Source organism: Lotus japonicus, chromosome 6 (genome assembly GCF_012489685.1).
Source record: "Lotus japonicus ecotype B-129 chromosome 6, LjGifu_v1.2".
Lineage (NCBI taxonomy): Eukaryota > Viridiplantae > Streptophyta > Magnoliopsida > Fabales > Fabaceae > Lotus > Lotus japonicus.
The window spans coordinates 61,313,360-61,326,804 of NC_080046.1; the positions used below are offsets into that span (position 1 = coordinate 61,313,360).

General features: G+C 34.3%; 2 protein-coding genes across 2 annotated transcripts; one reads left to right on the top strand and one right to left on the bottom strand.

Annotated features, from left to right (window-relative positions):
* Positions 1–2,304: 2,304 nt before the first annotated feature.
* Positions 2,305–5,580, bottom strand: LOC130726316 (uncharacterized). The gene is made up of 3 exons (XM_057577562.1): positions 5,089–5,580; positions 4,481–4,597; positions 2,305–3,976 (listed from the first exon to the last, which is right to left on the bottom strand). The coding sequence occupies exons 1-3, from the start codon at positions 5,392–5,394 to the stop codon at positions 2,537–2,539; spliced, it is 1,863 nt and encodes a 620-aa protein (XP_057433545.1). The 5' UTR covers positions 5,395–5,580; the 3' UTR covers positions 2,305–2,536.
* A 5,553-nt stretch (positions 5,581–11,133) lies between these two features.
* On the top strand, positions 11,134–11,933 carry LOC130723015 (uncharacterized). Its single transcript, XM_057573925.1, has one exon. It carries the CDS (start codon positions 11,343–11,345, stop codon positions 11,721–11,723), a length of 381 nt encoding a protein of 126 aa, XP_057429908.1. The 5' UTR covers positions 11,134–11,342; the 3' UTR covers positions 11,724–11,933.
* The last annotated feature ends 1,512 nt before the right edge of the window (positions 11,934–13,445 follow it).

Below are 13,445 nucleotides of genomic sequence, written 5' to 3' on the forward strand. Positions count from 1 at the left end.
ATTGATAGTGAATTATATTAAAAAAAACTTATAAATAAGGCAGAGGGATTATCTTTCTGTGGTTGTTATTTAGGAAAGAAAATTTCCTGTAGTTTGAAAAAAAGCAAGCATGCACCTGACTTTTTTACTTGGCTAGTGTAATTTGAAAACAAAATTATCAAATTAGTGCAACTTTTGATTTAATTACACGATTAGTGTAAATCGCCACTTTCAATGGCGATATCTTTTTTTTTTTTTTTAGAAATCGCCACTAGCAGTGGGACACCCAAATTTTTTTTTTGACTTTCATTTTTAGTGACGGAAGAAATCCGTCACAAAATCCTAGCGTATATATAATATGAAAGGTATTAGTGACGAAAGTTAAAGAGAGAATACTTCCGTCGCAACTTGTTTAGCGACGCAATTTTATTTGCGACGAAGTTATTCGTCACAAAATCCTAGTGAATAATGAAAATCAATATTAGCGACGGATATTAGAGTGTAGATATTTCCGTCGCCAAATTATCAGCGACGAAATTTTATCCGTCACTAACGAGCATAGTCAAAAAAAAAAATTATGGTATCGCCACTGCAAGTTGCGATTTTATACAAAAAAAAATTAAAAAATAATAGGGTATCACCATTCAAAGTGTCGATTTACACCAAATGTGTAATTAAATCAAAAGGTGTACTAGTTTGGTAATTTTTTTTAAAAAATTACACCAGACAAGTAATTTTACTATTGGAATTAATTTCACATGTATGCTTGCTTAAACAGAAATGGGCTAGAAAAGAGAAATTGGCCACACCCACGAGCGTAACCACTTACACATAAACTGCGCGCTAGAACAAAAAAAATTAAAAACAAACTATATATGTGGGCTCACTTGCTTATTGTAAACTTTCTTTTAAAAACTGGTTTGCAAAAAAAAAAGCTTACTGAAATTGTAATCGCAGTTAATTTTATGAAACAAGAGATAAACACATTTTTCGAAAAAAAAAAGAGATAAACACATTTTGATGATGTTTTTCATCGAATTCTTATTTATTGGTATTTAAAGGACAAACATTTTTATGAGTAGTTTAGAGTTTAGACAATTCCTTTGTAATATTTCTCATTGTATCCTTTTTACATATAGCATTGACATCGCAACATCTACTATCCAAAAGACACTCAAATTGGTCATGTTCGACAATGTGGAGGCTTCGAGTCAGAGGTTAACCTTGACAAATCTTTGCTTTCTTTAAGTTGGAATGTACCTAGTTCCTAAACTGATAAGCTTGTCCAACTTTTGGGAGTGAAGACAATTGAAAGCTATACCTTGGACTTCCTACCATCATGGGTAAATCAAATACCTAAGTGTTTAATTTTGCAAATGATAGAAGCTGCAAGAAGCTTATATATTGAAAGGAGAAGGCTCTCTCATGGGTCGGAACGGAGGTTTTGATCAAATCTGTTGCTCAATCTATTCCGGCCTATATTATAAGTTGTTTTTACATTCCAAAGAATATTTGCCAACAAATTAAAAGTGTGATTATCAGGTTTTTCTGGAGTGGCAATGCTAATAAGAGGCGCATACATTGAGCCAGTTGGGAAAATTTAGCCACCTCTAAGTGTTCAGGTGGCTTGGGTACAACTTGTATAGATTGCCATTTGAAACAGCAATTACTGTACAATCAATGAATCAACCCAATTTGATAGCAGAAATTACAGGCGCGTCATCAGGACTGTAAATTTCTAGCAGACAGAATATGACTTATGGGGCCAAGGTTTTTTTTGTTTACAAGAGGAAAAATTATGGGGCCAAGGTTAATCATTCAATTATGTGCTTTATTATTAATAGAATGTATATATTTATGCGCGTAGGTAAAACTGCCAAGGCAGCATTAGGAAAGTAAAAACATATTCATCGGAAAAAAGGAAAGTAAAAACATTTCACATGTAAATGTGATGATGCTAGTTTTTTTTTTACCAAAAAATAAAAAATTTAATGGTTGTGCAGTGTCGGTGTAAAATATTTTTACACAAACGTTCAATAATTGAATGTCACGTATTCAAAAACATCTATGTTCATTTTTATTTTAATTAAATTAAAAACATATTTTATGATTTGGCGACGAATCATTGGATGTCTGTGTAAAAATGTGTATTACCATTAAATTCAAAAAAAAAAAATTAACAATCGTTTTTTAATTTTTTTAAGATAATGTAGACAACAGTAATTAATTTTTAACTTTTTCACAATGAACTTCAGTTTACAATTGATTAGAGAAACTTTGATATCTTGTCTTGAATCAGTATCACATAAGTTTATAGTTATACTCTTAGATAATGAGAAATAAATTTTTTTATACTATACTTCATTATACTTCTTACAATTTCTGAATTTGAAAATTACATTGCTACGTTACACAAGGCAACCAGAACTTTCCCAACCATGACAAAAACTGATCATGATGCAAGGAGAATCAGAATCTCAGCCCATTCTGTTTCCAAGCAGTTGACCTCTATCTACCAAGACCTTAAGAATTGATCTTAACAAGACCTTTAGACCTCTTAACAAGGCTTTGGCTTAAGAACATGTTGCAACTGAGATTTCTGGCTTTTCACTCTTTCTTCCAAAGGAATTACCTTTGAATTAGCTTTTGGAATGCCTCGTGGCCATTCTATGCATCCTTTCATCCCACGAGCTATGTGCGGGTTCATGTTATCCTTTGAGTTTCCTTCAACAGAACCTTTACAATGAGAAGTAGTAGAAGTCCTATCACCTTGCCTTCTATGTTGAGAAGATTTTGTAGAAGAAATCGTTGTTTCATCATTGGGGCGCGCGTATGACCTTAGTTGTTTAGAGGCAGGGTTGGCTTTCCACTTTGATTGTCTTCTTGATACATAATACACCCCATTAACAATAGTTCCTTTGTTCAGAGATTCAGGACTATTTTCTGCTTCACTCTCTGATTTATTCCTCTCTTGGTTAACATTGATAACATAGGTGTCTCCCCTTTGTGGTTCTGAGCTCAATTTCAGACACTCAACATCATAATCACTCTGTGGACTTAATTGATGTAAAATAGAGTTTTTATTCAACCCTTCTTCAAGACTTTCAATGTGAATTTTGGATGAGGGGCCAGCAAGAGTGGTGTGGGAATCTAGTTTAATCCTTCTCTCATTTGCATTGTCTTTTGTCAGCTCCTCATAAATGGGAAATGTATCATCTGACTTTGAGAAATCATAGGAAAGTTCCACAATTCGTTGAAGGTTTACTGATTCAACTACCTGTTTGATCAATTCAGCTTCCTCTAGTTCCCTGGTGTCTAGTTCAGCACCCCTTGATCTTAAGAACATTTCCAGATAAGCTATCAATTGGAGCAGCTGATTGTATTTATTTTCAAGAAAAAGTTTTGCATCAGCTAGCTTCATCTGCACGCGTTCTTCACGCCATAACTCAGCCATTTGCATCATCTTTCTCTCTTCTTCCACTTCCTCCCGAATTCTCATGGAATCTCTGATTATTTCTTCAAGCTTAGCCTCGCCTTCTCCTATATACATGGCTAATTCATTACACACTTCTTCTCTCAGCTCTCTTTCTTTCTTTTCTTTCTCGTAGTTCGCCATAAACTGCTTTGCAGATAGGTTAGCTATAGCCAGTTCATGCCCCAATTTGGTATTCAGTACCTCCATCCTCTCTCTACTTCTTTTTTCCCTTGCCAACTTATCCTTCAAGTCATCTAACATTGCTTCAATCTTCTGGCGCACTCTGCGCTTCCAAAAGACCTTTTCCCTTTCAAGATTTCGCAAAAAATGTTTGACATTTTTCTCAGAGGATTTTTGTGCGGCTTTAAGCTTATTGATGGACCGTTGAGCTCGAAGGAGTTCTTCTAGCAGAACAGTGACAACAGAGTCACGGTCACCTACAAATTTCCCATCTTCAAGAGCAGGGTTCCATTTTGTAGCCTCCTCTTTTGAAAAATTGATACATGGCATATAAGTTTCAAGCTGAGGACAAAATCACCACATAAGGAAGGTGGAATGCAATGTGTCAGTGTCTAACAGAATGGTTTTATATCTATTAATCAGGAAGTAGAATGTTAATATTGTTGTGAGTAGGAGAAACATGGTGGTGTTAATTACTAGGATCCCATTCGGTTCATCCTTAGAAAGTATGAAAAACGAGAAAATAACACATCTCAAGAGGCCGAATGTGTTTCTTTTCCGTTTTCATACTTTCTAACGGTAAACCGAACGTACGATAAGTTTCATTTCTTCCTTTTTATAACATCCATGAAAAATAGACGGACCACTAGTTCAGTATTTTTTTTTTCAATTCATAAATTGATTGAGGTGTTAATGAAATTAATAGATAGAAAACCCAAGAAGTCAAACCCTAGGCACTTAGAAGTTAGAATCATAGACACATCCAAGCTTTTGGGAATTAGATACCATGCTTTAGACCAATAACTGACGCAATGCACATACATATAAGCACATTATAACTTGTACCTCACATCTAAGTCCATCTCTTGAACGCAAAATGGTTACTGGCCTTCTTACTTTGAATTTTTCTTCAGAATCTTGACGATGACGAGATGTGCCCTTCACATTATTCCCTTTAGCTTGCTGAAGCAAACATGCGCCCCATTATACCAATATGAGCTTGACAATGAAAAAAATAAAGGGGGTGGGGCAAAATTGACCTGGAGAAAGATAAACTATAGCCAATAACAAACCAAGATAAAGACAAATTGCATTGCCATTAAGATTCTGTTTCTTCAACATCTAAATATCAATTTGCAACTTAAAAAATTTAGTGAGAAAAAAACAAAACAAAACAAAGCTATTCACTTTATACAAATCAGAATTATAAACTGATTTATCTAATTTTCCTTCATAAGAAGACAAAGGATAACAAAGTTGAAAGTGTGTTTTAGCCACACAAGACTAACTTTATCTTTCAATCCCATTGCTTTCAGCCAAGCATCACAGAAATTCAAAGCCAAGATTCAAAGAGTTGCCACCTTTCAATACCAAACCAAACAAAAGAAAACTCAAAAATTGAAACCATGTCGGAAAAGAGTTGTACACTTTGATATTGACAATTTGACAAATACCTTAGGCAGAGAGTGGCAGAATGACCCATCTCCGGTATCAGCACCGCCACCGCCAGAGACTTCCAGAAACCGCAACTTCCACAACCCAGCTGCGAGCTTCCTCGCTGAAGCCTCACGTTTCTGGAATCCTTGTTTGAAATTGACAGGGGAGCTGAGAGCTGAGTATTTCCGGCGGTGAGTTCCATTCAGACGAAGAATGATGGCGGCGATGGGTGAGTTTTGATTCTTGCGGCGACGAGGTGTTGCCGGAGTAAGAGGCCGGGTGGGGGAGTCAGGTGGGTGGTGAAGGGTGTTGTTGGACGCCATGAACGGAAAAGGAAAGCTTCATAGACAGAGAAGCAGAAGGGTTGAATGTGAAAGGAGGAGGAGGTGAAAGAGAAGAGCAAAAGAGAGAAACATGGGAAAAACAAAGTTTGGGTTGGAATCTGGGAATGTTTCTATGTCGTCAGTGATTGATTGATTGATTACGGAGTCTAAACCGTATTTATTCCATTTGCATGGAACAGTTTTTTTTCATTTAGTACATTGTTTAGGGGTTAAATATCATTTTGGTCCCTCTAACTTAGGGATGGTTGGTTTCAAAAACTTAGGGATGGTAATCAGCCTTTAGAGCCATTCGATACCAGTAAAAAGTAATTCTAATAAGTAGGGTAAAAATTCGTTAAATGGGTATAAGGTAGAGTATGAGTAAATATCTGTAAAAAATAACGATATATGTGCGGTATGAGTACTATAATACCAACGTGCTTCACACCCGCGCGCCGCACATATTACACACATAATTAATAGTATATCAATACATTTGAAATATAACTTTCTAAGTTCATTTAAAAAATAAATAAGTGAAGTCTTAATATTAAATATATGATTGTCAATTTATTTTCACTCAGTTTTAAAACAACTTAGTAGCCTATAGCTCTATGAGTTTATTAATAAATCTAAAATTATAAATTTAATACTTCACCTTCTCACTTGTTCTTTTTTCAAAAATTATACTTATTTATTTTACTTGTTATAAATTTAGATAATGCATGTTATGTATTTTTAATTAATATTTTATATCTTATTCAGTTATATTTATATTGAAAAAATCATAAAAATTGAATTTTGATTAACTAAATTGTGGGTAACGACATATAGGTATCCAGATGGTACTTTCGGACGGGTACTCAAGTTGAAATCTACGCACGTATGAGTACTTTTTAAAAATGCGAGTATAGAGATGAGTATCATAGTACCCTACCCACTGTCATTCCTACTTTAACTATAAGCTCAGTCAAAATTTAAACCTTGTTGCCGTTGGAGAAAAGTTGTGTCCGCATCCTTAAAACTTTTGAAATTCCTAAATTTTGTTCACAATGGAAATAGAAGAATCCGCATGTTTGATGAAATGTGATGTGACACGCTTACATCACTTATTACAACGAGAACTAAAACCAAAATTTGTAAATTTTAGGGGGGTCTATAGCATATTTAACTTAAATAATTATATTTTTCTTCTTCACTCAAACCCTCTTTTGCTCACTCCTCAATGGATTCCACCATAACCACCATCATTCTATTTCTTCCCATTTTGATTGTAACCTAAGAAACAAATGAAGTAAAAAAAATATTGAAACTTTAGACTTATTTAACTTCTAATCCATTATTTCCATCATCTTAATCCTTTCACAATAAATAATAATATAAAATTACTATATGGCTTGAAATTATAATTGTGTTTCTACCAAGTTATCTAAAATTCAATCTTTGTCAGCCCAATTATTAAACGGACCCTTATCCAAGAGTTTAAACTTTTGATATGATTGGTTGTTTGACACATTTTCCTCTTTTTCCATGTAATGAATATTAAGGGAGATGAAAGTACCCAAGCAGTTTTTTTTCAATTTTCATGGAAAACTAGGGACACCAAGCATGGAGTTAAACTTTTTCTCAATTTAACACATACTAGATTCTCTTTAAGTAAGGTTTCAGATTCGACTCTTAGGGATGGAAAAATCCCTACTGAGAGAGTTATCTCCACCACGAGATGAATATTTCCGACTCAAATAAAATTAGTTCTTATAGAAGAATAATTGTGAGCAACAATATATTTAACCCATATAAGACACTGTTTTATTACCGCATGTTTATAAATCCATGAAAAAATTTCCTGTGGAAAAGCTTTAAGCATCGATCAGAGTCTTTTATCATCTCCCCACTGGTCTCAAATTCCAGGTCAACTTCTCTTGCATGCTCCCAAATGCTTGATCTTAAAATTATTTAGGCCATTGCACCGGAAGAAATCCTGCAGTGTTGTAATTTCTAATTTAAGTGATACGGGATCATTTCACTTCAGTGTCTAACCAAACATGCTATAAATTCTGCCATATGAGAACAATCAGAGCATGCTAGTACTTTGTAACCTGTGCTTGCAATATGAGAACATAATTAATATCTCAGCTAGTACCATAGTCCATATATATGTACATATATATCCTTCTCTTTCTCTGCTTACCACATTATGCTTATGTGGTAAACTTTGTTTGCTGTTCTGATATATAGTTGTCATTAAAGGCAATGCCAGCTTAGTACCGAATAAAATTTATATCTGGGCCACAGGGCCAACACATGAGCCTACTCTTTAATTTGTACCCCGTGTTCTTATCTTCCTACCACATTGCTTGCTTTTCTATTCTCCTAATTTTTGTGACATTCATCTGTTTTAATGTTTGATGCAAAATTCAACATAGTAGGTGGACAATAGTCGATACACAAGGTTGTTTGATGCAGAGAAATTGCCAAATTGTCGCCCAAAATCAATTCTCCAAGTCATTAGTCTGGTAGAAATAACCACCATGCTGATCATAAATGCAGCTAGCTAGTTAGCCCTGACCTGCATATGCGCACAGAAACCTAACACCAATTATTTATGGTTAATTATTACATTAATCTTCCACATTTAGTATATCGTAAGTTGCTAACATGAACGGGTGCTAATATAGAAAGTCACGAACTGTTCCAAGTTAGAGTGTGAATGGTGGTCCAAAAATTGTGATTGAATTTGATTTATCAGTTCAACTAGAATATAATTGAGACAACTCACAACAGCACTTAGAATTGCACATGGGGCGTAGATTAATGTCACAGTTGATAAATCTGAGCCCCATCTCCTTCTTATGACTTCACGTTCAACCAAATAAAGTTTTCAAGGTTTAATTTCTGGTTATGGGGGATCGCACTGTCTGCAATAGTTATTTAGTTAAGGTTGTTGGACTTGGGTTGAAAGTCTGACATTTTTATGATACTTTATGATAAATCAACATCAATTGGGGCCTTAACTTGGGATAATTAACTAGCTATTCATGTCCAAAATAAACGTGCTTATAGTTGGATATATAGGACAATCAAACGTATGCTCTATATTCAACTGAATCCATTAATTGCAATTATATGTATGTTCCTCCCTCTATAACCAGACAAGAAACTGACTTGTTGAATAAAACCAAACGACACCGGAAAATAAATCACCTCACCAAGATTAGTTTGATTTATTCACACTCTATTTTATCTTTAATCTTATCCCTAATTAGTAATTACTCACTTTCTCTTTCGACTTTTTTCTTATTTTCTTATCACAAAAAACAAAACATATTTAGTGTTTCCATCACACAAGTCTAGGGTAATGAATTTTGATGCATTCACAGATATATACTTTTTTCTTCACTTTCTTTTCTAATCTTGTTTCATCTTTTTCTATCGTATTGCTTATTCGACATCATTTATTTCTCTTCAATTTCTTGGGTGTGGAACTATTTGGAGGAGTGGATGATTTTTCCCCCATGGTCTAATACTAGCTTAAGGAGAGAAAGTGTATAGGTAGTAGGAGTGTACACCTAAATTAGTACTTACAAAAATAGGTTATTAATTTCACCATAAAAAATATGAGAAATAATGATATAAAATCATTCATGCAGTCTTTACCTAATAGCTTTAGCTTTTTAGATAATTGATTGTTTGACATGGTATTAAATTATGATCAAATGGTTTAGAGTTCGATCATTACCGTCAACAATTCTTCTAATAGAAAAAATGAATTGAAGCATACAATAGTTCTCCGCGCTTCAAATCAGTCTTGAGTTCGATTTATATTGTCTTAATTCTTTGAATAAAAAAGAATTAAGTGAGTTTGTGCATTTTTCATGCTTTAAATACAATTTGACAAACTCAAGCACTCCTCTTTTGTGCGAATGTGTTAAAAATTAAACCAACAGCTCAAGTTTTTTGAAACAACCAGTTGTTTGACGTGAAAGTCTGCTAAATCATACTATCAGTATCACATCACAGCATGATGCAGGTACAATAATTAAGATATTGTATTGGCATCATCATCATGTGATGAAATTTAAGTCATGATATAAAAACTCAACTTATTCCACAGCGCCATCAATTTTCTCCACGAATCTGGATCGCTACAAGCCCGAGAGTGTTTTTTATTTGTCAATCAAGCCTAAGCGTTTTGAGTTGAGTAAAAGATTGGAGTTCTCGGATACATTACCATCATATTTGCCAATTGTCAGTAGGCCCAAACGAAACACCAATAAGCCCAACTAGCTTAGTAACTATGTTTCGATGTTGTTTGTTTATGATTCTAGAGTAACTCCAATAAGCCCAACTGGCTTAGTATACAAATACAAATACAAATTAATACAAAGAGAGCAATCCTTATACAATTGATCAAACTGATGATTGGTCGTAAGCGTCGTTGGGCTATCATTAAGTATTGAATGAACTTGAACCTATGACTAAAAAAAGAGCAATCCATATTGACAAAAAAAGAAGAAGAGAGCAATCATTTATTTACATATAGTCTCATCAACCCACCTTCAATTTTTCAATGTTTTTTCACCAATAACTAATTAAGCGAGCAATGTGGGACTCCTCCCGTAACTAATTTTTTTTTTTATCTCCATTTTCATTTACTACAATATGTGACTCACTCCACCATTTTAATAAATTCAAAGTTTCAACACTTAGGTTTAAGTAAATTGTATAAACTCAAACACACCCTTATTCTCATTTAAAAAACTAATTTTTTTTATTTTATCCTCTCACCTGGTGACTGGTGTCTGATCAGTTGGCCACCGCTAGCTACTTGTTTTTTCATTAATAATATTAGTAATACATCAAATCATTTGTCTTGCTGTAATGAATTATTGATAATTAATTCGATAAAGAATTGCGAGTTCATGCCCCTAAGCAATTTCCAAAAGACTGTTGAGTACGTGTAGACAGATTGCATGCGCTCAACCACCAATCTACCACACAGTGCTCTACAGCCATAGTTAGCTAACTAGCCAGCCTAGAGAACCATATTTGTGGCTGTCAGCTATATTCCCTCCCTCTACATTCTTACAAACAACGCATACAACCTTTTTATTAATGTGCTAGCATCACCAGCAAAGTTAAATCTATATAATACTTTTCTTAATTAGATAGTAATTATAGATCAATGCAATAGTAATTTCATTAATATTCTTCAGACAATGGAATCTTAGTTTTATCCCAGCATTCTTATGATGATTACAATTAATCAATGTAGTCTGTCAACTTGTTTTGAATAATTGAAGATTGAATTAATTTGTCTGCGCAAAGATTAATTAACCCGTTAAAAGAATGTACATCTGACACGGTAGCACGTTACAAAATCAATCATATATATATGCCTAGGTGGAAAGGTGATTACGCGAAGTAATTATATACACTAAGCCCACACGTGATGGCAATTAAAAGTTAAAACTATAGCTAGCCAAATGATCCTGAGTCCAAAAGATTCCAATGGCATGTACATGTTCACACTCACTTGCTTTATCAATTAGTCCCAAAGATGCTGCTCCTCCCACATTTCACACACGATGGAATGAATGAAAGGGACTAAATCAACATCCTCACTTCATTCAGGTCCCACACGGCTTACATATAAAAATGATAGCTGATATGTTCATCATAAAAAGAGACCCGATCTAGCTGCCACATATATACATGGGATATGAATTAATCCAATTTCATAAACAAAAGTCAAATTGCCCATTTTACCCCATCTCTTACATCACCCTTATAAATATCAAATTCCTCCCCACCCCACAAATCTCTCTCACTCGTCATTCCATTTGATTATTTTCTACAAACACATATATATCATAACACATCAGCACTGAAATTCTTACATATAGATAGAGTTGAAGAAATTAAGGTAGCTAGCTAGACATTAATATATGGGAAACTGCTGCTTCAAAACGGAGTCATCGATGGGGTGGGATGGTGAAGACTGGGGTTCTTTCACATCTAAGCGTTCGAGCAAGGTGTTTGATGAAGGTCAGGGGTTGAGTTTGGGGAACGTGGAGAGGGAGAAGGTGATAGGAATGTTGAGAGCTTCTTCTGATGCTGATGGGAAGGTGAAGATTAAGATTTCCAAGAAGGAGCTCAAGAAGTTGCTGGGAGATCAGACAGTGAAGAATAAGCAAGCTGATCATGAAGGACATGGACAACATGGACATGCTTCTGCTGAACAAGTTCTTGTTGGTTTGATAAACGCCAGAGATCATCATGGTGATCATCATTGGAAGCCTGCGCTGCAGAGTATTCCTGAGGTTTAATTGATTAAATGATGAGGCGGTGTAGTGTAGAGGTTGACAAAGGTTTTGGTTTGAACTTGTACAAAATAGAATTAAATACTGTTCCTATATTTTTTTTATTTGTTTTCAGCTTGTATTTTCTTGTAAGATAGAGGTTGGGGATGAATATTGTGTGATTTGTATATTCCTGTGATTATGTGAGTGAAGAATGAAATGAATTTTCTTATGTAATTAAGTTTAAAGAAAAATATATGCTATCACACTCCTCCTGCCGAGTAAGAAGAGATCAATTCCTGATCATAAAAGTTTCGTGTCATTTTCATGATGCAAACAAATCTGTCCGAAGGATATAATCTCAATATATTGTTCTTCAATTCCATTTAATTAATCTCCCTTATTTAATATGCTCTAGGGAGTATTTATTTAATTAATCGTTCGCCGGTTCCAATGTTGGATAGTTAACCATTAGCTTTAATTTTCTCTCTCTTTCTATAGAACAATCTTAATACAAATCAAATACGTACAAGAACTTTTACCCCTAACTCAAATGATTAAGTACATATTTGAGTTTGAACTGAATGAAGATATTAAACTACAACTTTCCTATATAAAAAATTCAATGCATGCTTTTAGAACCAATATGTTATTTATAGAGGTATTTACAAATCGTCCACCAACACAATCGTTATATATCAATAGCACAAACCGAACACAGAACCTTCTAACGGAAAGTGAAAACCTTACTAATTGAGTCAACATGGGTAGATATTGTTAGAGTCTCATATTGGTTAAAGATGTGAAAAATTAAACACTTATAAATGGTAGTGCAAACCTAAACTATTGAGTTAGCTTTTGGGTTGAGTTAGAGCTACCTAATTCTAATAGATATAAATTATAACTTTCTTATCTTCATATTACCCTTAAAAAACAATAATGTTTTTCTTATTATACATTTGATAACCTGAATTTTTAGAAATTATTCTTATGTCGACTTCTTTTTGGACAATATGTCGACTTCTTTAAAATATGTCCAGCTCATTACTCCAATGTTGACAATTTACATTCTTTTTATTAGTACTTTTTTTTCTTAAAAAGGCCTTGAAACTGGCCCAGCCCAAATTCTGGCGCGTCATTTTCCACTGACCGCTATTCCCAAATTCCAAGCAACGGGCAAACCAACTGTTTCGATTAATTTTCCACTGGCCCATTTCATTATATGTTGAGCCAATGCAAAAGTCATTTTCTCCCATTTCACTATTGAAATGAAATGAAGTGATATTAGTTGGAATGAATCGTATTATAATCAACCATCTTCATATCTAGTTAAACGTAGTTCTGAAGAAAACATTCTTAAAAAAGGTTATTAACCATAAAGAAATAGTATACTAGCTTGAATTGAATGCATGGAGAGATGCCATAAACGGAACTGGTAGGAGCAATGCCTCTATTCCGTTTCAAAAATACAAATCCAATTAATAAATGAAAGCAACTGACCCCTATTAATGACCCCATCTACCAACTGCCACATGATACAGTGAGTTAAATTCAGTGCCAAAGCAGACTCACAAAACCTGGAAAGTGGAAACTACTAACAACACGCACAAACACAACACTATCAATGTCTCTCATACCTGTCTCGCACATGTCACGCGTGTGAGTGAAAAAAACTAGCACAAACTATGGGTTAAAATTGCTTAGTGTGTGTTTAAACCAAACTAAACCTAAAGTGAGAATGTTTTTTTT